This window comes from Motacilla alba, chromosome 5 (genome assembly GCF_015832195.1).
Source record: "Motacilla alba alba isolate MOTALB_02 chromosome 5, Motacilla_alba_V1.0_pri, whole genome shotgun sequence".
In the NCBI taxonomy this organism is placed as follows: domain Eukaryota; kingdom Metazoa; phylum Chordata; class Aves; order Passeriformes; family Motacillidae; genus Motacilla; species Motacilla alba.
Window position 1 is genome coordinate 55,817,936 of NC_052020.1, and position 22,641 is coordinate 55,840,576.

The 22,641-nt window shown below is 43.6% G+C and overlaps 1 protein-coding gene across 1 annotated transcript in view; it reads left to right on the plus strand.

The window, feature by feature from the left end:
• The window catches only part of KCNH5 (potassium voltage-gated channel subfamily H member 5), a 159,522-nt gene that overhangs the window by 113,910 nt on the left and 22,971 nt on the right, over positions 1–22,641 (plus strand). The window contains exon 10 of the mRNA XM_038138200.1: positions 6,284–6,480. Coding sequence (XP_037994128.1) covers positions 6,284–6,480 — 197 coding nt within the window. The remainder of the gene's footprint in view (positions 1–6,283; positions 6,481–22,641) is intronic.

The following is a 22,641-nucleotide window of genomic DNA, read 5'->3' on the forward strand; positions in this document are numbered from 1 at the left end:
AACCAGACCTTATTAAAGGTCTGCTTCATTAATTATTTTTAAATTTTTTTTATCTGGGAAGGTGATATGATGCAGTATCAGAAGAGTAAAGCAAGTTTCTTGAGTTTGGTATGGAGGGTGAAAATTGGGATGAGTCTTTTTCTGCTCTTAATGCTACTTGTGTTTGAAGTTCAGAAGATTGATAAAAGATCTCCCACTAAATCCCACAGAGAAAAGTTCTTTAGAAGAAGAGCAAGTAGCAGCTCCCATTTGGGTGAGCAGGAATCCCAGGAGCTCTATAGCTCTCATCCATGGCCATTAGCAAGATGATATTTGGTATCCATGCATCAGCACGCTGAATTTCCATGCCTGGGCAGCCAGGCATGTGCTTTGGGCAGGACGAGACTGACTGTGCATGTGGTGCACTTTGTGGCATGAAAACCTGCTAGTCCAGATCCATCTCACGGTATTAGTGGCTAATTGCTTGATTTTAATTTGTTTAGCTGCAGCTTGGGTTTCTTCTCAAGTGAAATGAGGGTGGCAGAATTGGCCCCTGTGTCAAATCAGCTCTTGTTAATTTATAGTGAATTTTTGTGTTGTTTTCCGTGTGAAGTCGACCAAGGCAGACTAATTGTGAACATTTCCCCAGGTTAGTAGCATGCACCTGGTAGCAATTTACAGAACAGGCTGTATCCTGTTTCATCTATAGGAAAAGTCCCCTGTGTTCCAATGAGTTAAAGCTCTAAATTAACTAAGAGGAAAATGATTCATAGAGGAAAGGGTTGGGGTTTTTTTAAGCTAGCAGAACTGAAATAATTAATGTGATTTAGGCTGGGTTTAAGTTCTGAATCTGAAAGTATTTTGGAAAATACTTGAAGGGTTACTGGTCTGAAAATGAGTGTGATTTTCTGGTCTGCACTGTGTAGTTCTCCTTAAGTGCCTTGGAATCAGTCAGATCTTGCAGGTCTGGCTTGACATCTGCAGTACCGTTGTAGAATTTAGTCCTACTGATGCTTGTTCAAAAGTGTCATTAGTTCTTGCTGACAAACCTGATTTTATCATATTGTTTTGTAAATTTAATATATTTTTGTGTCTCTGCATGATGGTTAATTATGATAAGAAACATCAGTCTTAATTTAGTGCCAGCTAGTGTGTTACAGATTTGATCCACAGCCTTCAGAGTCAGAAAGATTTCTTTCTCTGAATTGATATGTTTTTGAATTAGACCTGCATGCTTCGCTGCCAAAACTCAAAAGTCTTGCCAGCACAAGAATAGGAAAATTATTTTAAAATCGTGTGGTACAATTCTTTTAAATCAGACTAACAGTTTGATAGAACCTATTTCTATATAAAATCAAAATGGAAATAACAGAATCACAGAATCACAGAATTTCTAGGTTGGAAGAGACCTTTAAGATCATCGAGTCCAACCCATGTTCCAAGACCTCAACTAGATCATGGCACCAAGTGCCACATCCAGTCTTTTTTTAAACACATCCAGGGATGGTGACTCCACCACCTCCCTGGGCAGATGATTCCAGTATTTGACCACTCTTTCTGTGAAAAACTTCCTCCTTAATTCTAGCCTGTATCTCCCTTGGCACAGATTGAGACTGTGTCCTCTTGTTCTGTCTGTTACTGCCCGGAGAAAGAGACTGACCCCAGCTCAGCACAGCCACCCTTCAGGAAGTTGAAGGAACTGGGTTTTCTAGAAAGATGTGAGGCAGTGATGCTACTTGCACTAAAAATGAGAGAGATAAGGAGAGAAATCTTTCTGGACTTCGGGCCCTGCTTGCAGCAGTCCTGAATGCTGGAACAAAGGTGATTCCTTTGTGTTTCCAGGTGCAGATGGAGAAGGTTGCACTGTGTTAAATAATGCAAAGTACTTTTGCCAGCATGGACCAGGGTTTTGGCACAGTCATTGCTGCTTTACTGACTGTTTGACAATGCTTCAGAGGCTGGAAATGCTGTTTTCTCCTGTCATTCTGCCCTTTCACGTGCAGTCCCATAGAGGTGGGTTTATGTGCAGCTCAGTGATCAGCTCTGGTCTGATTTTCAAGGAAGTTTTGCAGATACACAGAAATATGAATTTGTATTATTATAGACCCCAATATATTTAATTATGACCTCCACTTGTGTGCATGCTGCCATCACTTCATGGTGTTTGGCCCTTGAACTGATTGGATGAACATTTTCTCTCTATGGTGCGTTTTTACTGATCTTCAAACAACATCAGCCTTTGCTTTTCATGAGCAGTGTAAGATTTGAGTGCATCCTGATGGAAAGCCAACATCATTCATCATGTCTGGCTCATGCTAGCGTGACTGATGAGGCTTTGGAGATATTTTCAAATGGTTAAAGGGTAGCTGGTTTATTAGCTAAGACTGCACAAAAAACCACCTCCTTAAGAAAACTGAATCCCCTTTATGTGTTTTTACCCAGTGATATTTCCCACCAAGAATTTATTCTTTAACTGCCTGCCTAAACTTTCTTCCAAAGGATTCATCAAGCTCTTATTTCTGCTAGGATATTTATTAGCTCAGTTTCTGTCCCCATCTGAAGGAGGATAAATTTTGTCTCTACATAAATACACATTTGGATTCTGAGATGTTGTTCAAACAGAGTGTTTCTGAGTGTTTCATTCCATCTGCAAGCTCCTGGGGGGTTCCATAAAGCCCTTAAGAATTTTTCTACTTGAAAGGTCCAGGCATGAACTCCTGTCTGGCGAATTGGCAGGTCAGTCCATGGTGTAAGGCTGCAGAGAACATCTGTCCCCCCACATCTGTTTGGCAAGGTGATCAGAATATAGAAGATAGAGCAGTGCATAGAAGTATCGTGACCTGTTATACAGCTGCATACCATATGATTGCCCCGAAATATATTTATGTGAATATGCATGAATATATATGTATATTTTATGTACAGGCACATATACATAGTATTTAGAATGGTAGCAGTGTAGCTATTTCAGCAAAAATGATGCCTGCCACCAACAACCTTCACATGTCCTCTTGTTGCAAAAAACTGAATTTTTATGATCTTAGTGGCCTTTTCCAACCAATGATTCCATGATTCTGTAGATATGGCATTTAGGGGCATGTTTTAGTGTGGATTTGGCATTGCTGGGTTAAGGGTTGGACTTGATAATCTTAGAGGTCTTTTCCAACCCAAAAGATTTTATGATTCTGTGATGTGTAAAATGCATGCACGTAGTTCACTTGCACTCTAATTTACAGTGTTCCTTCTTCCAGCGATGCTTTGGGCACTGGTAGCAGGGGCAGGAGGGTTTCCAAGAGCTTTGCTTCCATTCAGGAGGTGCTCAGGACTCAGGACAGGGCAGATTTAGGAGGGAATGTACTAAGGCCTCAATAAATCTCTGGAGAATCTTTGGGTATTATGCAGGCTGCAGCAGCACCTCTGCATTCCCAGCTCAGCCCCAGCAGCACTTCCCCTGGAGCTCTGAACATCCCCTGCAAGTGAAAAATTCTTGTCTGTGTCTCTGGGTAGCTGTGTCAGACCTAGCCAGTTGAATTTTCTGTATTGTAACCGTGAAAATTTTGTTTTTATTTAGTTGCCATGTGTAAAATCACTCTCAGAATCATGGAATGGGTTGAGACACCTTCCACTAGACCAAGTTGCTCAAAGCCCCATCCAGGCTGGCCCTGAGCATTTCAGGGATGGGGTACCCACAGCTTCTCTGAGCATTCTGTTCAATGCCTCACCACCTGCTGAGTAAAGAATCTTTTCCTACCTTCTAATCTTGTCCTGAGTGAGAAATTACCTCTCTGCACAGTGAACTCTAGTTAATAGGGATAAAGTATAGTGCATTAATCTCTGTATTTATGAAAGAAGAGGCATTGTTTTGGAGAATCTGGTAGGTTTTGTTTTCATTCTGTACATTCTTTAGCACATTTATAACCAGCAAACAAGCTCAGAAGTGTGTGTGGGAAATGTCACATTCAAGATCCCTTAAAGGCTTCCAAGATTTTGTACTTTCTGACGATTATAAACCACAATGTAAGAGGAGTTTAGAGTTTCACCCTTCAAATCCAGTGAGTGATGGCCCATGGAAGAGTGAATAACTTCAGTTCATTGTGTGTATCCCAACCTTTAAGTCCCAACCAGTGCAGTCCCACATCCCTGCCACACTGAAGGACACCAAGATCTTCTCAAACTTATGAATATTATTTCATTTATCCATGGTCTATATATAGATTCTGTAACACATTGTTGTCCTGAGTTTTGGGGTGAGCACCCATTGCTTTCAACCTCTTGGTTAAATTAACTACATATTAGCCTAAATTTGAAAAGAGAACAAGTGGTTTGCTCACATTTCAGTGGTAAAACCACTGTCTTTTAAGCACTCTGCACTGAAAATGGGACTCAGCTCTGTCCTGTGTCCACCTCAGAGAGCAAATCCATTAAGCAATTTTCTGCATTTCAGAGATGGACTGTTTTCTATAAATTATGTAACTCTGTTGAGCATGTCTATAAACTGGGTTTTGAACTCTAAGTAGAGACAAGGACAATTAACTGCAAAAGGTAATTTCAAAACAGTACATTGGATAAATTATAATGGTACTAGAAAATGCTCTGTATTAAGGAAAACATTTTAAAGCACCTTGTTATATAAATTATACCAGCTGTGTTATGTATTGTAGTTAAATTTAATTACATAAAAATATGTAGAATCAAAAGCAGCTCATTGAGATGCAGTTATAACCTTTCTAAGGGATGATTCTGTTATAGAGACATTTTTTAGAAAATAAAAACAGAGAAGGGAAGATAAGAACTTGCACATTTCACTCTGCCTGAGAAATGTTAGATATGTTTTACTGGATACAATACAAAAGCAGGATTGGAAATAAAGAAATAGAGCCTCTGACCCCTGAAAGTAATAAGGTTGGATAGATTACCCCTCTGGTCTGTGTTCTTACAATAGAGCGGAGCAAAATGTTAAAAGTTCTTACAAGAGGAAATACTAAAATCCATTACCTTTTTGATGCCAAAACTGTAACATCCCTAACCTTTACCAAGGGGCTGCCCGAGGTGCCTGGAATCAATAGCCACTGGCTGGCTGATTTGAGTTCCCTTTTAATAACTGCTAAAATACAGAGCTGGGATATCTCTGGGGCTCTGAAACGAAAAATACCCCTTGTACCATGGTTTCTGCTTCAGGATTTGAGGTGTCAGCCACAAGCCCCACACCAAGGTCCTGGCCAAACCCAGACAGCAAGAGTTGGAATGTTTCAGTGTGTTTTCTGTTGCCTCTTCTCAGAACAACCAGAAGGTCCAAACCTGAAAGAATATCTCCAACCTGCACCCATGCTGGGGTTCTGGTTGGGTCAGAAGTGTGATTGTGAATCTGGTGTCCTCATCCTCTCCTCCTGCTTGGGTGTCTAGCACAGGTGGGGGGGATGAGGATTCCTTGCAGAGGAAAGAAAGCTGGGCTAAGTCAGAGAATTCCCAGTCCCTGGAGCTCTTCTGTCCATGGCACTGGACTACAGCTAGTCCCAAGTCCTCAATCAGCTCTTCTTCTACACTGCAGAAGTAGCCTTAGGTGTAATTTTCCCCTCTGGTTGAGGGTATTTATACGTGTAGGTGTCTCAGGTGTCAAACCCTCTCTTACTCAGCAAACATTGAAATACAGGCTTAAGTTTAAGCCTCTACTTAAATGGATGAATTTGGGTTTAGAACTATACTTTCGGATGTGTTTAAGATTTAGAGGTGGTTATTTTAAAGTTAAAAGTCTCAGTGAGGCTTTTGGTGGGTTTTCCAGAAAGAGTGTTACCACTGACACTGAATTAAAAATGTTAAAATGTCCTTTAAAATGTGGTCCTCGGGCCCTGGAAGCTGACTGCTGTCCCTCACTGTAGAGCCATGAGGATGAAAGAATCTAGATGTCAGAAGGTTTTTGTAAGACCAGGACTCCTAAATCACTTGGGAACAGACACCTGAAATATTCAATCACCTGAACATTAGTTAGGTGCTCATTATATTCAGTAGCCTTTGAAAAATCCATTACTTGAATCCTCAGCTACAAGGAGACCTTTACAATCTGGCTCTTATGCTTTGTGACACTTCACAGAGCAATCTATAAATACCTTAAAAAACCTGGGGCTACTGCTAAGGATGCTCAAGTACCTCAGCTAATTTTAAAACTTTTACCCTTGTTAGTTTTCATGGTTGGGAGCTTGCGTTGGGATAATTGGGAGCATAAGACAGGTTGTGAAAAAATCACTTGTGTGCTGAGAAACTCTGCCTAAGCATTGCCTTTTAACAAATCTGCCCTGCTGGTTTTCAGGTAAAGGTGATGTGTTTGGTGATATCTTCTGGAAGGAAACCAGCCTGGCCCATGCATGTGCCAACGTTCGGGCTCTGACCTACTGCGATTTGCATATAATCAAGCGAGAAGCCTTGCTGAAAGTGCTGGACTTTTACACTGCTTTCGCCAACTCCTTCTCGAGGAACCTCACGCTCACCTGCAATCTGAGGAAGAGGGTAAGCTCCTTATTTTCCCCTTCCTCTCACCGGGTGCTTGCAGTGTTTAACAACCCCCCATTTCCTCCTGATGTTTTCAGGTCATCGCAGATTGAGTGGCCTTTCGATAAATGCTCTTGTCACTGTTGGTAATGATGGCTCAATAAAAGTTACCTGTAGATTTGCAGCTCTGGAGAGCAGTCCTAGCAGGATGACATATGGATAGCATTTCTTTTCCTTTTCTTCATAGTTGCTGGTTTTCATTTTGTTGGTTTTTTCCGCCCCGTCGCATGAATGTATAAAGTTATATTTTATAGAATCCAGATTCTGGATTTCTCAAGGTTGAAGTCTGTAAGATACAGTTCAGAGGAAAATATGATAGATCTCCATGTTATAGACCAACTAAGAGAAATTGATTGATGTTAAATAAATAAAATACACCCATCAAAGGTTCTGTATTAATACCTGTTCTCATAGTTGCATAGTCTAGAATTTTAATATGGCAAAGTTAATAAAGCTGGGTAGTGATTTTACATTCACAGCTCACTTCTTAAACCCTCCTGCTCATTTTATAATCAATCAGCAATGCTCACTATCCATTAGTCCTTTCAAAGAACACTCCATCTAAAAATTAATTAGCTATAAAGACGTATCTTGAAAACAGGTTAAGGGATCCTTTAATTCACATTGCGGCTGCAAAATTTCATCTTTATGATTTTTTTTTTACGATTGATGAGGGTTATATAAATTTCATTTGCATAGAGAAATCTCATAACAATGATTTATAGGTTGCTGAGCATTAGCTGGGATCCTCTAGCTGCTGAAACACGTTTTTCTGCAGCTGTACCTTGGGCATCTCACCTGATAATGTACCAAGGCTACCTCAGTATTTCACAAGACCATTTCAGCCTCTGCAGTAAGAGGACTTCAACACAACTACAATTTTACTTTCTAAGCCTAGTTTCTTTCTAGCCACTGGAGCTGCTTTCAGAGGAGGCTTCAATTTCTGTGCATCACTTGTGCTCATTGATACCCCAAGTGTGGCACAAAATACCCATGGCAAGAAGCAGATGCAATGGGATTACAGTGCCCCTCTGTCTGTGCTGGAGCTTGAAAGAGCTGAGTTATAATCAGGTTTGGTTCCAGCTTGTCAGCTTACCTCTGACTCGAGTTTGTTATCTCCCCTTCAGACCTGAAGGGGGGCTTTGGGGCTTGGAAGCTGGTTCATGATTTCTAGCTTATCACTTCTCTGTTGATAAGAAGTGCTCCAAGCCTTGACTTCAGCATTCCCCCCCTTGCCATCCCACCGGCCACAGCCCTGCAATGACAACTCTGCTCAAGCATTGCTGATGGTGATTTCATGGGACAAGATAATGCCACATATATTGTACCAAAATGTATTCTTTCCTTCTTAAAACTGTTATCCTGTCACTCCAGCTGGCTTCCTGAGAAAAACATGGACATGTCTATTCCTGACAGAGCTGTGTGCTGGAGTTCAGTCCAGGGATGCATTCCGAGAGTAGCCTCCTGGCTGAGTTGTCACAGAACTTCTTCTCATTTTCTCTCTTTCTTCTCAGAATTTCTTCCTCATTTTTCAAAGGAAAATTGGTTTCTCTGCAGGGCCCTGGCATGGGGAATCACCCAGGTGGAAAAACCCATGGAATTCCAGTTGCCAGTAGAGATACCTGCTGTTTAGCTCAGTGTCAGGTACATGGACTTTGACTTGGGGACAGTGACTCCCAGTGAGAAGCGGCAGCATTCCTAAAGAAATGTTGGATTTTGCAGAAGGAAAGGAAATGCTGTTTGAGGGAAAGTGTGGGCATTATGTGAGAGTGGATGAAGAGTCAAAGAAGGGTTGTGTCAATGTGGGACATGAAGAGTGGAGTTAATTTAATTTAAAATTGGGTGATGGTATCAAGGATAGTCACCAATCACCTTCATAGCTCATGGAGGATGGTTCCTCTGGGAGGAAATCACCTGGCACCTCTTCAGTGCCCAGTCTGGGATGGGAAAACCTTTTGATTTCACAGAGTTCATGATCACTAACTTTTAAATAGCTCACGTCCATCAGCTGAACTCCACCCCTCTCCTGCAGTTCCAGTCAATGACTGTTTTGGAAACAGCCTGGCATTGCAGTCAGATGCGCTGAGCCAGAGCCTGCTTTGCAGAAATTCTGTGTTTTGTTCCTGGGCACAAAATAGATCATACTACATTCAACACCAGGGACACAATCCAAGTCCTGTTACATAAAGATATTCAGGGGATTGTTTCAAACCTCCTATCTGCTGGAAGGATACGTGATTCCCTGTTGGGAATCGCAGGAGCGTTTGGCAGTGAGTTCACCCCTGAGGAAAATCGGTGCCACCCAGGAGGGGTCCATCAGGTGAACAGAATGCAATTGTTCAGGCACTGAGGCTGGGCTGACAGCTGCACTGTGCTGCAGCAGCTTGTGCTGGAGTCATGGAAGCTAAATGGAAAGAAAATCTTTGTCTCCTTTAATTGATTTCTATAGAAATATATACTTAGAACTTTTTCTACATAGTCATCACTCATAAGGCTTGACATTTAATTATAAGTTAAATAAACTCCTTGGGGGTTTGTGCCTGAGAAAATGGCTGTTCTCACTGTCAAAAATACATAGGCAGAAGTGTTCTTGCACCAGGTCTGCTCTTTGAAACACATATCCATGGATTTGGGTGCACACACCATGTGTTTGTGCTGCCCTGTCCCTCAGCCAGCACTTTGATGCAGTCCACAGACTGCAAAACATTTAGACGTTCAAAAGGCTAATAAATTAATAATAGTGCTGAGCACAAAAGGTTATTTCCACATGACAGGGAAGCTTAAGTCTTGTTGAAGTGGGAAAATAATGTTTTCTCACTCCCAAATAGCATTTAGAGCCTGGCATGTTGAATGACCTCCTTAAGGCATCTACTCAGCAGAAGTATTGCAGCATATCATATTTTGTGCTCAGATATCTTTACAGCGTGTCTGACATCACTAATGCACACTCCAAGGCAGTACCAGGACTTTGAACCTCTTTTTTTTTTTTTTTTCCAATCAAGGAAAATAATTATTCTGAAAAGATATTCTTTAAAATCACAATGAGATTACATTGCTGCCTCTGAGGATTGAGTAATAAAGCAGGGTTTGGGATGAGTCTTCAAAGAGTTAATTACTGCCTTCTGATGCTGGAAGAGAATATTAATAATATCTAATTCATTAAGTGCCTCTCAAGATTTCACACAGCTGGAGGGGGCCCTCTCTGTAAGCTTGAGCCATGGAGCTTGGTCTGAGGAGGGGAGTCATGACTGATTTTTAGGAGGCTCTGTGGCATCCAAACATCAAAGGGAAGTGAACACCTAGGGTGGAAATCTTGGGTGGAAAGGAACAACAGAAGTCAGGGGGTCTGCAAATGGTTGCAAAGTTTCATTAGTAAATGACACACTTGGCACGGGAATTTTTATGAGTTAGTCCCTGCTCTCCTTGTGTAAGCACACAGCAGTGGGTTTTGGATAAAGGAGTGGGGTGAAAGGGAGCAGAGAAAGAGAGAGATGAATGAAAGCAAGAAAACAAGCAAAAGAAGGGTGAGGAAGAGAGATCACCGGTCCTGGCTCCAGGTGGGGTGTCCAGGGTTGTGGGGTGCATTGAAACACAGGCTTTGTGGGGGTACCTGTTTGCAGACAGGTTTTCCCATCCTGGAGATAAGTTTCTCATTTTCTATGCAAATTAGTTATCATGCACATTTGGTTCTTCCAGACCTTCCTGGCATTGGGTTGGAAGTCTTTGTGGGTCTTGGGTGGTCTTGATCCCCTGCTACTGTCCATGCCCACATTTCAACCTCATTCCTGCACTTTTGCTGTGCTGTGTTGCTTTTATTCCCAGGAGCCAGAAAAAGGATGTTTGTCCTGGAAAAGTGCTGCCCTACCTACCTCCATATGGCCCCTGCTCCAGCCACATTCTGATTTTTTATTTTTTCCTTTTCTCATCATTGCTGCCATTTGCTAATGTACCACCTCTGCTGAACTGTGAGCCCAGCACAGCCTGTGTGGGAAAAATCCAGATGAAACCCTGTCCCTCCTGAAATCACAGCTAAATTTCTCCTGTGTTCCATACAGCAAAGATGTCAGCCACAGCTTTTAAGGCACACAGTCACATCCTGCTGCTTTCTGCCGTGGCCAGAACGAGCTGTGTTAAAGGAATGAGTCAGGGGCAGCCGGGGAAGAGGACAATTGTTCCTGCCTGACCCCTGGTGCGTTTGCTCCTGGAAGGTGTGCTGAGAGTGAGCCGAGGAGATGTGAGGAGAGATGAGTGCCTTTAAGGCAGTGAAGTCCCATTTGGGGAGCTCAGGTTTTTTTCCCTGTGATGCTCTTTAAGCCAGGGACAACTGTGAGCAACTGATGTTATCTAATACCTCCAGCACACGGAATCTCTGGGGCTTTTTAGCAGGCGAGGCCATCAGACTGTGTTAACACACACGTCCTATTTTCCTTTTTTCCTTCAGATTAGAATAATTTCTTTTTAAATTGCCTTCCTCTTTTTGCTTGAGGTTTTAATGCATCATATATGGTTTCTTGACTGAATCACTCATCAGTTCTGTGTCATGTGGTTTTTAGAAAAGCTTTATTTTAAGTTGACTTCTGCATTCACGTGTCCTAAAAGTGAAGGTTGTCCCAAGGTTCATTTACCATCCCTGTTTTCATTTTCCAGACCCTCCCAATGGTGTGCTGTATTAGTGACAGTCCTGATGCAGAATGCCAGAGGCAGAGAGCATTGTTCAGCTATCAGCCCTTGCCCCTGAAGGTCACTTGTGTTCTGGTGACCCTGAGGACTTTCACACATTTTGAGCTCTGAATTGAGCTGCTCACAATTGCAGGACCTTAGTTCAGAGCTGTTAGCACTTCACCAGCTGGTGCTTATACACACAGTCCCCACCAGTGCTGGTGAGTGACTTGCTGGCATGGAAAGGGGTCAGAGCATCCTCCTTGTCTCAGGCCTTTTCTCTCCCTCTCTGGTTTTAAGTTGTCTGGTTTGGTTTTTTGTTTTTTTTTTTTTTTTTAATATATAAACGTGTTGTCCCAAAAAATGAAGTCCTATAGGGATAGTTTATCTTTAGTGACAGTTTAGTGTGATTACCAAACAAGTAAGTTACACCCTCAAAAGTCAATTTGGTTTCATTTTGTTCGCATCTGAGGAGACTTTTCAGCTGCCATTATGCTTGGAAAGACTTTCACTTGGAAAATATTTGAAGATTTTTATTGTTTTACTTTATTGCATTCACTGCTCTCTCCAGATACGTTAATACTCAATTGCAATATTTCCTAAAGGACTGTTCCACTGATTTATATCTAACACCACCTCTGATGGTGTCTACACTTGGGGGCTTGGGTGGGAAGAGCCCACTCCAAGCCTTCAAACAAAGTGACCTTGTCCAAATTGTTGATTGGTGGTCCTGGGCTGGAAATTTCTGGAGAAACTGCTCAGGGATCTGAGCAATCTGAGCAATCCAGACCCATGTGAGGAATTTATCAGTACAGATAGTGCAACAATTCCTTGTGTATTTGTAGCTGTGTGGTTACAGACAGCCCAGCAAAGGCCATCCTCCTTCTGCCACTGAGAGCCCCACGGATCCTTCCAAGTGAGAATTACAGACATGAGGTGAGAGTTTTTTCTCCAGCTCTTCCTTCCCATCTCCAGCTCCCCTGAGCAATTCCTTGTGCCTTTGCCCCTCTTCAGGGACATGGGGATTTGAATTTAAGGCATTCAAAGCAAGGAAGTGAGTCCTTGGAGGACTGTGTGTGACTTTGCTAGGTAGAAGAGCAGCATAAAAATCAAAAGGGAGAACTGCAGCAGCTTCAAGTTCAGCCCCTGCCAGAGGGGTGGGACAGCTGGAGCAGAGTGAATGCTGCAGGGGCTGCCATGGGTTTGCTGCCTCACTTCTGGAGCTGTGATAGAGCTGGACTCTTTTCCCTGAGCCTCACTCCTTTCCCTGTCCTTTCTGCCACTGCTTCATCCCCTGTACGCTCATCTCTTCTTCAGGTCATCTCTTCTGGGTGCTCCTCAGGTCATACTGACCGTGGGAAGTGAGGTGCAGTGGCACCTCTGAATCCCCTCCCTGGAGGAGCAGAGGGAACACAGGGGGTTTCTCTTGCTTGGCTGTGGCTGCACTCGTGGCTGAGTGCAGAACTTGGTGCTAAGTGTGAAACTCTTGAATGCATCCAGGGCAGCAAAGCTGGTGAAAGGGCTGGAAGGAGTGTGGGGAGCAGCACTTTGGGCTCTCTAGTGTGGAGAAAAGGAGGCTGAGGGGTGACCTCATTTCCCCCTGCAGCTGCTTGGGGAGGGGAAGGGCAGAGAGAGAGCTGCTGATCTCTTCTCCCTGGGGTCCAGTGGCAGGATGTGTGGGGATGGTTCAGAGCTGCTCCAGGAAAGGTTTACTGGAAATCAGGAAGCATTTTTTAACTGAGAGGATGGTCAAACACTGGAATGGGCTCCCTAGAGAGCGGGTCGATACCCTCAGCCCATCAGTGTTTAAGAGGCATTTGGACATTGCCCTTAAGATCAGGCTGTAACTGTGGATCAGCCCTGAAGTGGTCAGGCAATTGAATTAGATGATGGTTGTAGATTCTCCTCTCCTCTCCTCTCCTCTCCTCTCCTCTCCTCTCCTCTCCTCTCCTCTCCTCTCCTCTCCTCTCCTCTCCTCTCCTCTCCTCTCCTCTCCTCTCCTCTCTCTCCTCTCCTCTCCTCTCCTCTCCTCTCCTCTCCTCTCCTCTCCTCTCCTCTCCTCCAATACTCACCTAAAACCCAGGGCACTGAATATCCCGTGGGATCTTTGGGAGCTTTGGGGTACTATGGATTCACAGCACAGTCTGGATTAGCACATTTTGCCTTCAGACTGCAGGCAGATGCAGAGATCAGCCAGTGCACTATCATCTTTAGTAGTGTTTCAGAGCCACACAAATCCCCCAGTGTACCAGCAGGCCAATATTCTATTCTGGATATAATCTCTGAGTTAAATACCTTCCTCAGACGTCCTGCCCATGCTTCTGTAGGAGCAAGAGACAAATCACCAGCTCTGTTAAAAGCAGGACTGAACCAAATTCTGATAATCCTTTGGCATTACAGAGGTAGACTTATTATTTTCCTGTATGTGGAACTTTCCTGTCTAAATCTAAATCAAAAGGTTGTTTTATGTTGTTATTTTTCTGCTGGTTTTTAAATGCAAGGCAATTTAGCATACTTCTCATTCAAGGATCTTGGAACAGCATTGTCTCACTGAGAAAAAAGAATCCTGTGTGCTGGTGTGATGCTTTCTGCTCTCAGAGACTCAGCAGCTGATGCTAAAGACCCTCAGCTGATGTACCCCAGAGAAAGGTGTGAGCATCCCTTCCTCAGGCAGGCAGTGCAGTCTGGGTGATTTGTGTGTGGAAAGATCATTAAACAGGAATGGCAGGGAGGGGAAGGTCCATATGGAGAAAAAAAGGTGACTGGCTGTGTTAGAGTGAAGATCCAGATTGATGATTATTTGCTATTGTGCTTTCTGTGCATTAATACTATTTTCTTGTTTAGAAAGCTCTCATAATTAAGGTATTCTCCTTGGTTGACACAGAAAGAATTCTGCAGGCTGTCTGCTGATACCAGTTCAAGGCAGCATTGCTTGCAGAGGACATGACTGCTAATAAAAAAACAAATCAAAGGTTTGCTATTTTTAATCTTGTAAATATTAAAAAATAAACATTTTGTGTTTACCTCCCCTCATCAATTAGAATTGATGCTTTTAATCTCTTTCCACTGCAGAGGAAAAGGAGGGAATGTGCATGGTGCAATGGGAAGGAACATTGCCATTTCATTTTTGATTTCCAGTTTTTACCAGCAGGCAGGATTCACACAGAAAGTGGGGACAGAGGTGTGTTGTGTTACCTCACACCCCTCCAAACAATTATTCCAGAGCAATGGATTTCTTCTTACAGGGGCTGCTGAGTCTAATTGCTGTGATCTATGACTTTTTTTTCAACCTGATAACCTCAAGAAAACAGGGAGATGTTAAAAAGCTGAGATGATTAATTCTGTCAGTGCTTCCTGGAGCTGAACACCAGACATTTTAGCAACAGCACAATATGACTTGAAGGTATAAAATGAGCTTCTACCCCAGACTTTTCATTCCTTAAACCTTATTTCTGCCAGACTGGGAATGCTGGTAGAAATGCACCCAAAGCCATGGCTGGGGAAAGAGAACCTCTGCCTGTTCATTGGGATCATATCAGTAGATCCCCATGGGCTTCACAAGGCACAGGCAGAGCTTGAGCATTGATCCAAGTAGGAATTGTCTGGCTCTGCCCAAAATGGGATCCATTTTGACCCATCTAGAAATTCTCAGTAACAATTTCACAGCAGTTTTGCAATGGAGACAGCACTGATTTTATTTATTAGGTTTTCACCTTGACTTGAACAAAAAGTCTCCTCAAATAAATAAATAAATAAATAGCTTCTCAAATGCTAAATAAAACTCCCTATGTAAGGCCTTTCTTTTCTGTGCAAGTATAAATCCATTAATCTATTATTTTTCAGCTCACACTTCCCAGATGCAATAATACCCAAATGTGCTGGTTCAGCGCACAATAATCATTGCAGTCCTGCCAATCCCAGATTTACCTTGCTTTCAGCGCTATTTTGGGGCTACTTTCTACAGAGCATGTAGGAAAGGATTAAATTGTAAACAAAGTGCTAGAGGAACTTTGTGGGAAAGTTTGCATAAATCCCACTAGTTTAGTTAAAAATAAAACCCAGCCTGTCACTTCCAACTTGATGATGGCTGATTGACTGTGCCTTTTTTAATTGTCTGCCAGTGGCTGTGATTAGCAAGCTGGCTCAGTTTAGGTCCCATGCAAAGAAACTCTGGAGGAACAAATTCAGGAGATGCTTAAATATATTCCAGAGGTGGGCATAGCTGTCAAGAGGGACAGGGACATTCTGGGAAGCACCTGAAATTAGCTGAGTCCCCTATTATTGCACTTCTGAGCAACTTACTGAAAGCTAAAAATATTCTGTGCATTTTGGAAGGAATATATATTATTAATTTCACTCCCCCCCCATATTTTTTACTTCTCAGAGCTTACAGCCCTAGCTCTTAATTTGTTTCCCTTTCTGAAGATAGCAAAACCATAATATAGGTTTTAGTTGTAGGTTACTGTTAAAAAAAGGAGCACAGTGTGAGTGTTCTAAAAGCCTCTGATTCTCTTAACTCCTTGATTAAACTGTCAGTGATCTTTTGATATTTTGAACTTTGGGACCTCCACTCTGACTTCTGGGTGAATATCAGATTTTTTATTAGTACTCCACAAAGCTGTCTCAGCTGCCAAAAAGGTTCTATATACTGTTTCCTATAATAAATTTCCATCAGTCACTGTACCTCTAGAGCAGGGGGACTTTACCTCTCCGTGCTCTCTGAGTTCACATCCCTTTGGAAGCAGTCCATTGTCCTCTTTTTTATTATGAACAGCACTCCTGTTACCTCAGGAACAGGCTCTGGCTTCTTCTGAGAGCCTAAAACACTTCACACTCCCTTAGAAATGTGAAAATGGGGACTTAAGCAACCAGCAGATGACAGCAGCAAAGAACAGCCATTACTAATCAGGATATTTCTAACTGATCAGATGAAATGAAGCCTTTTAATTGTGATTAAATTTGCTTTTCCATTCATGCCCACTGCTTCCCTCTCAGTGCACAGACATCCACTTTTCCTTGTCCATGTCCCTGACCTTAACAGAGCATCCTGTCATCTCCATAATTAATTTCTCTGTCTAGTCTCACTCTTTTCACCAATTCTGCCTTCCTTGACTCCATGCCACTGTAGTGAATTTCCATCTTCATCATTTTTCTGAGGTGAATCCCCTTCTAAATGGGACAGTTGTTGGTCAGAGCAGCTCAGTTATGAATGACCATCCTTCTCCCAGGCTGTATTGGCCATCCTGCCAAGGAAGGCCACGCTAGAAATGTAAATGGATGAACTGCCTCATGCATGCTTTTCATGTGTGGATTACTGTCCCTGTTCCCATTTAGTGAAGGACTCAGCCAACAACCTCAAGATGTTCTACAAAAGTGCATGAATAATAATTTACAAGCTCAGTGCAGCCATGCATTTATGTCCCAAACAGATGCCTGGCTGAGCCTGATGAACCATCAGCTGGAACTTAAAGCATTTGTTAGAAATTTTGTAATACGTGTCCCATGAAGAGCTTCCTGCCCGACCAGTTGGGCTCAAATTCAGTCCAAAATGTCAGGCAGCTGCTAATGGGGATGGTCAAGAATCTGCTGGGACAGAGACTGGGCTTGCAAAACCCCAACAGCTTTCTTTAGCCTTGCTGGCCTTCTTGAGGGCAAGGTGCTCTGGCCCCATGGATCAGCCCTGCCCCATGGTGGAACACAGAATTACAGAATCACAGAATAGTTGGGGCTTTAAAGATCATTTCCACTCCCCCTGCCACAGGCAGGGACACCTTCCACTACAGCAGGTTGTTCTGAGCCCCATCCAGTGAGGCCTTGGACACTTTCAGAGATGGAAAACCCACAGTTTCTCTGGGCAACCTGTGCAAATCCTCCTCACAGGGAAGATTTCCTCCTTAAATTGAACCTAAACCTGCCCTCTGGCAGTATAAAGCCATTTCCCCTTGTCCTATTACTGTGTGCCCCTGTCAAAAGTAAGAGCTGCCCCCCTCCAGCTCTCTTGTAGCCCCTTTGGATACTGGAAGGGGCTCTCAGGTCTGTGTCCAGGCTGAACAAGCCCAGCTCTCTCTGCCTGTCATCACAGGTGAGGTGCTCCAGCCCTCTGAGCACCTTCATGGCCTTAACATCCAGCATAGCTGTACATTTGTAGGTGTCCCCCAGCATCTAAGGTGAGTGGCAAACCCCACTGAGGAGACTCAGCCTCCTGGACAAGGCTTTCCTGGGAGAAGGTGACTGAAGAGCTGCTGTCTTGTGTGGGAGGCTTGGGGTTAGCTGGATTTTTTGGACCTCCAAAAAAAAAATTTAAGAGAAAAACAGAGAGATGCTTTAGCCGAAGTTTCTGAGCTCAGAAGGAGCTCTGAGAGGCAAACACAGCATCTGAGATGGAAAATAACAGAGGTGGAGATCTGTACTTTTGTGTAGTGTCTTTTTACATCCCTGCAGCAGTGTTTATCTTGCACCAGCTGGTGTTTCATTAATTGTGTGTGCACAGGGAGTGGTAGAAAGCAATACAGACTGTGTGTAAACAGGGTGAAGCATGGCCAAAAATAGGGAAATACAGAATGGTCAATATTATTGATTGCAAAGACCTGTTATTTGTGCAGGTACAGGGTTTTCTTCTAGCCCCAGACAGGAAGAGGAGATTGACTCCAGTTTTACATGAAGCAATTTCTGATCAGTTTTAAAGCCAGCATACAATACTGAGAATTACAAACTAATTTGTTTAGGTCTGGAGCAATGAGATAAGCGAGGGCTGCAAAACCAGCAGGCTCAGCCCCTGTGGAGCATCCTGTGTCAGTGCCTGAGTACATGGACGGGAACAAAACCACTGCTGGTGAGCTTTACAGAGATCCACAGCTGGCCAAGAAGCAATGGCTGCCATACAGATAGCAGGGCAGATCACCAAGAACCACGTGAGAAAAATGGAAGGAGCTTTCCCCGAGAGTAGATGAAATGTGGAGACCCAATAGAATGATACCCACAAGCAGGATATGGTCAGATCATTAAAACCCTTCACAGCACAGCCTCAGCTCATTGCCATGAAAGCCCAGGGATTGATTTAATGCAGTCACTGTGCAAGTGGGAAGGAAATGGCTCTTCACCACACCATCTGTTCATGCCATCCCCATAACCCCACCAGCTAACTCTCATGTGCTGCCTCTTCCTCCTGTGGGTGCCCTTCAGAAATAAATGCGAGGCTCTGCAGAGTTCCCACTTGCCAAATGCCTCAGTGACATTTCCTGAGCTGGGAAAACGTGCAGTGCTCCCTTTGGGGACAGGGAGAGCACTTCATCCTCGGGGTGTGTGTCACACAGGCAGCCCCGTGGTGCTGTCCGAGAGTGGCTCTGCCACGACTGTCATCAGCAGCTGCCTCTCTGCACAAGTGCCTTCAGGGAGCAGCACTCTGGATTTTCACATGGCTGATGCTGTGTTTCCATGTTGTGGTAGAGAGCTCACTAGCTGGTGGGTAGCTCTCCTCCTGGCTTTCCCAGCTGTGGGTGATTTCCCTTGACTCTGCACCAGAAAGGAAGAGCTCTTCTCTGGTGCATATTCAAGTGTGAGGAAACATTAGCAAAATCTTTGAAATGGCATCTTTGCTCTCTAAAAATTAATTTAATTTGATCCTGCCATAAATAGAAGGCTCCTGCTCTGCTGACAGTTACAAATGCCTCTAAAAAGATGTAATTCCTTCAGTCTCCTGAGCTAAAGCACCCTCAGTGGCAGAGCCATACCAGACACTTAAGGTTAAAGAGAGAAGTTTTAGGTGAAAGTAGCACATCCTCTTCATGGTATATTTCTTCTTGACAGCATACTCCTAATGTTTGCATGCTTGTGTCTTGGGTCTTTTTTTTTTCTCCCCAAGTGGTTCCTCCCCACTGAAGCAGTGACTGTCATCATATTAAAGGCAATTTCAGCATGTTCCAACAGCCAGCACTCCTTAATCACACACTGCCAGCTAAGAGCTCCCAACTGGGAAAAGCTTTGCTCTTGCTGGGCAAGATGTTTCACTTGAAGAATCCCTGGGATACTTTTTAATGTTATTTCACCAAGCTTTCTGTAGTTAAATGAAGTAGATATTAAAAGTTTAAATAACCTTTTGGTCTTCTTTTCCTGTCAAATTTGGATTTCTCAATGGTTTAACTGTGTTATTTCACATCTATTGCACAGTGGGCTGACCCTGTCTTTCAGAGGTGTTAATCTTTTCCAAGTCTTGATTTCAAATTAAAAGAATTGCCAGATCACCCTGCCAGTGGATTTTGTGCTGTGTCTCTGGGTTCAGAAGCACAGATGTTGCTGAATTGCCCCAGCTCCTTCTCCCTGGCAGCATCCCTATCGCTTCATTTGCAGGGCATCCCATGGTGGGCACTGGGATATGATCAATGGTGATTTGAACTTAGGTTTCATCCAAGAGATCTGCAGAAAGGGAGTGAGCACTGGCAGAAATGTCCTGAGTTTGGTTTAGACAGCTTCAGTCTTCTCTGATATGGCAATAGGCTGTACAGGAAAAGGAATAACTGAGGTAATTTTGGTATGATTGCTTGGTTGAGAGGAGAACCGTGGTGCAGTGTGAGCTTTGGGCTTGAAAACAGAGAGAGATGAGAGCTGTTCTGAGTGCAGCCTGATCAGAGAATCACAGAATCCCAGGATGGTTCAGGTTAGAAAGGACCTCAGTGGATCATCTGGTCCTACCTCCCTGCTCTGGCAGGGCCATCCCAGAGCACAGGGCAAATGATTGTGTCCAGATGGTTCTGGAATATCTCCAGTGAGGGACACCCCACACCCTCTCTGGGCAACCTGTTCCAATGCTCAGTCACTGCATAGGAAAGAGGTTTTCCCTCATGTTCAGGTGGAACTCCTGTGCAGCAGTTTCTGCCCATTTTCCCTGCTTGGCACCACTGAGAAGAGCCTGGCTTCATCCTCTTGGATCCTGCCTTTCTGCAGGGGGACACTGCTGTGGGACAAAAGGAGTCCTGATGCCCTTCCACCTGGTGTGACATAGGCAGCCCCTCAATTATAGCCCCAAAAGCTCAGGTCCCTGACTGGAATCTAGAAGCACATGGGAAAGAAGCAAATGACTGCCCATCCATCAGTCTAAATCTGCTCCAGTCAGGAATACTGCAATGTTTTTCAGCTAGCTTGGGTCTGGAGTCAGTGACTCTCTCCCCTAAATTGGTCTCTGCTACTGGCCCTGGTTGAGGTGAGGAATATCTGACAATGACTGAGCAGCATGTTTTACCTCGCTGTTTTGTAATACAAGCTGGTGTCTTGGCTCTTCTAGGTACAAAGGCTGCCCCTTGTCCCTTCCATTTGGGTTTTTGAAATTATTTCTTTATTTCTGACTTAGCACTTCCAAACAAAACTGATGGTGTTCTACATTGCATGGCAATGGAAGTGCATTGTTCTAATTGAAGCTCTTGCTGTAAAAGCTTTTCAATAAATTAACAATAAAATTAACAAAACCTTGAAAGTGATGAAGTCAACAGAGTAGCTGGTGGCACATTCCATATAAAACCAAGGTTTCTGAAAGCCAGGTGGAATGTTCTCAATGTCAGAAGCAAGGCTGATAGCAATGGGTGTTATTTTTTTATTGGGCCAGTGGATATAGCTGGAAAAAAATCAAAAATCTTTCAGTTGCAAAGCGCTTTTTCAGGTCTGAAGACTTCAGATTAAATTTCAGGCACTTTATAGTCTGATACAGTAATATTTAAGTTAAAAAAGAAAGCCATAATGATTCCAATTAATTTAAATTTCCACTTAAAGCAGACAGCAGAGAGTAGTATATTTGAGGAACAATTTGCAATTCTTTTGCTGATGTATTACTTTGTAAATGGAGAGACTCTCTTAGGCATTTAGTGAGACCATTTAGTCTTCAGGCAAAAAGCAATAAGAGGCAAAAAAGCAGAGAAGAAAACACAAATTCTGCAAATCCTCTGTGCCCGTGTTGTATGTGGCTTTATGCTGGGGATGTGCAGGATCACTGCACAAACAGGGCTGGCCAGAAGCCAAACATGAGGATTTTGATATTTTTCATTGGAATAAAAGAACAACCTTTGTTGTCACTAAATAAACAGAAATAGTTCTGCCTCCCTCCTCACCCCTCTTCCAACTAAAACCTGAGCAGCAGTAAGTTGTCCTGTCTGGATTTAATTTCAGCAATTAACTGCAATTAAAGGTGAGCCCTTTCAGTTATTTCAAATCCAGAACTCTACACACCAGAGAGGACAGTGGTGAAAAGAAAGGTTGTTATTATATTAATAATCTTCTTTTACTTCTAAAAAATATATTTCTCTCTTTAATCTTTTTGCAGTATGGCTTTTCCTACTTTAGGGGCTTTAGGTTGGAAGCCTTGGCTCCATCCCCCCAGCTTATCCACTAAACAGCTCAGTGACCCTGGGCCAGGGATGCATGACCTCTCTGTGCCCTGCTGTTGGCCTCTGGCACAAATGGCAGCCACGTAAATCCAACTTCCTCCAGTACAGGGAAAGGAGAGTGCTGGATTAGTGCTGCATATTATTATTATTGATGATTGATTTTCTGCTCCAAGTTAAATCAGGTTGAAGAGCAACTTGTAAAGTCTTTTGGCACTTTTTCCCTGTTTCTGCAGTGTGCCCCAAGCTCAAACCACCCTGCTGCTGTCTGGAGGCTTTGAACCGTGTTTCCCTCTCCCTGCCCAGGAGCATGGCCCCCTTAGGAGATCCTGGGAGAACTGAAGGCTGTTTTCTTCTTTTAATCATCTCTGGTGAAATGCAGAGACAGTGACTAATCTGCAGCACAGATGAGCGTGGATCAATTGGCAGTGCTGCTGACTGACATTTCATTAGGCCAGTGCCAATAGCAGATATTGATCCAGCGGCCAATCGATATCAGTTTGCAAGGACCCAGCCTGCCTGATAGAGTTGGGAGCTGTGCTGTGGAAGGGGGCACTGTCTGGCAGTGAGCACAGCACCCTTCAGCTGGGCTGGGAGGCAGTGGAAAGCTCCCTGTGGCTCTTGAGCCCTGGGGTACCTGATGGTGATGTGCTGGCAGCATTGGTGGTGACAGCGTGGTCCTAGTGAGCCACGTGGTGCCACATGCCACCATCTCCTTTCATCTGTGGGGTTCTCTGAATGTCATGAGATGGTCTGGTTGGGGTGGGTGGGGAGGCTGTCTTTGCTGGGATTCACTTCCACATGCAGTGAAAGATCTTGGGTCTAATGGGCTTGGATTTTTAGCCATCTGCAGGGCTCCTTTTTCCCCCTCTGTAAGTACCTCAGCTTCCCTTCTTGCAGGAGAAAGAAACATCTGCAAAATGGAAAAAAAAAGAAATCCTGTCGAGAGAAATCTGCTTTTCCCTCTGCCTTAATGCCAGACAAAGAAATAGGAGAAATAACTTCCTTGCCCTTTGCTCGCTAATAATTGCATCCGCAAGGAAGAGAAAAGAAAGGGGAAGGAGAGATGAATCTGTGATACTTTTCATCAAGA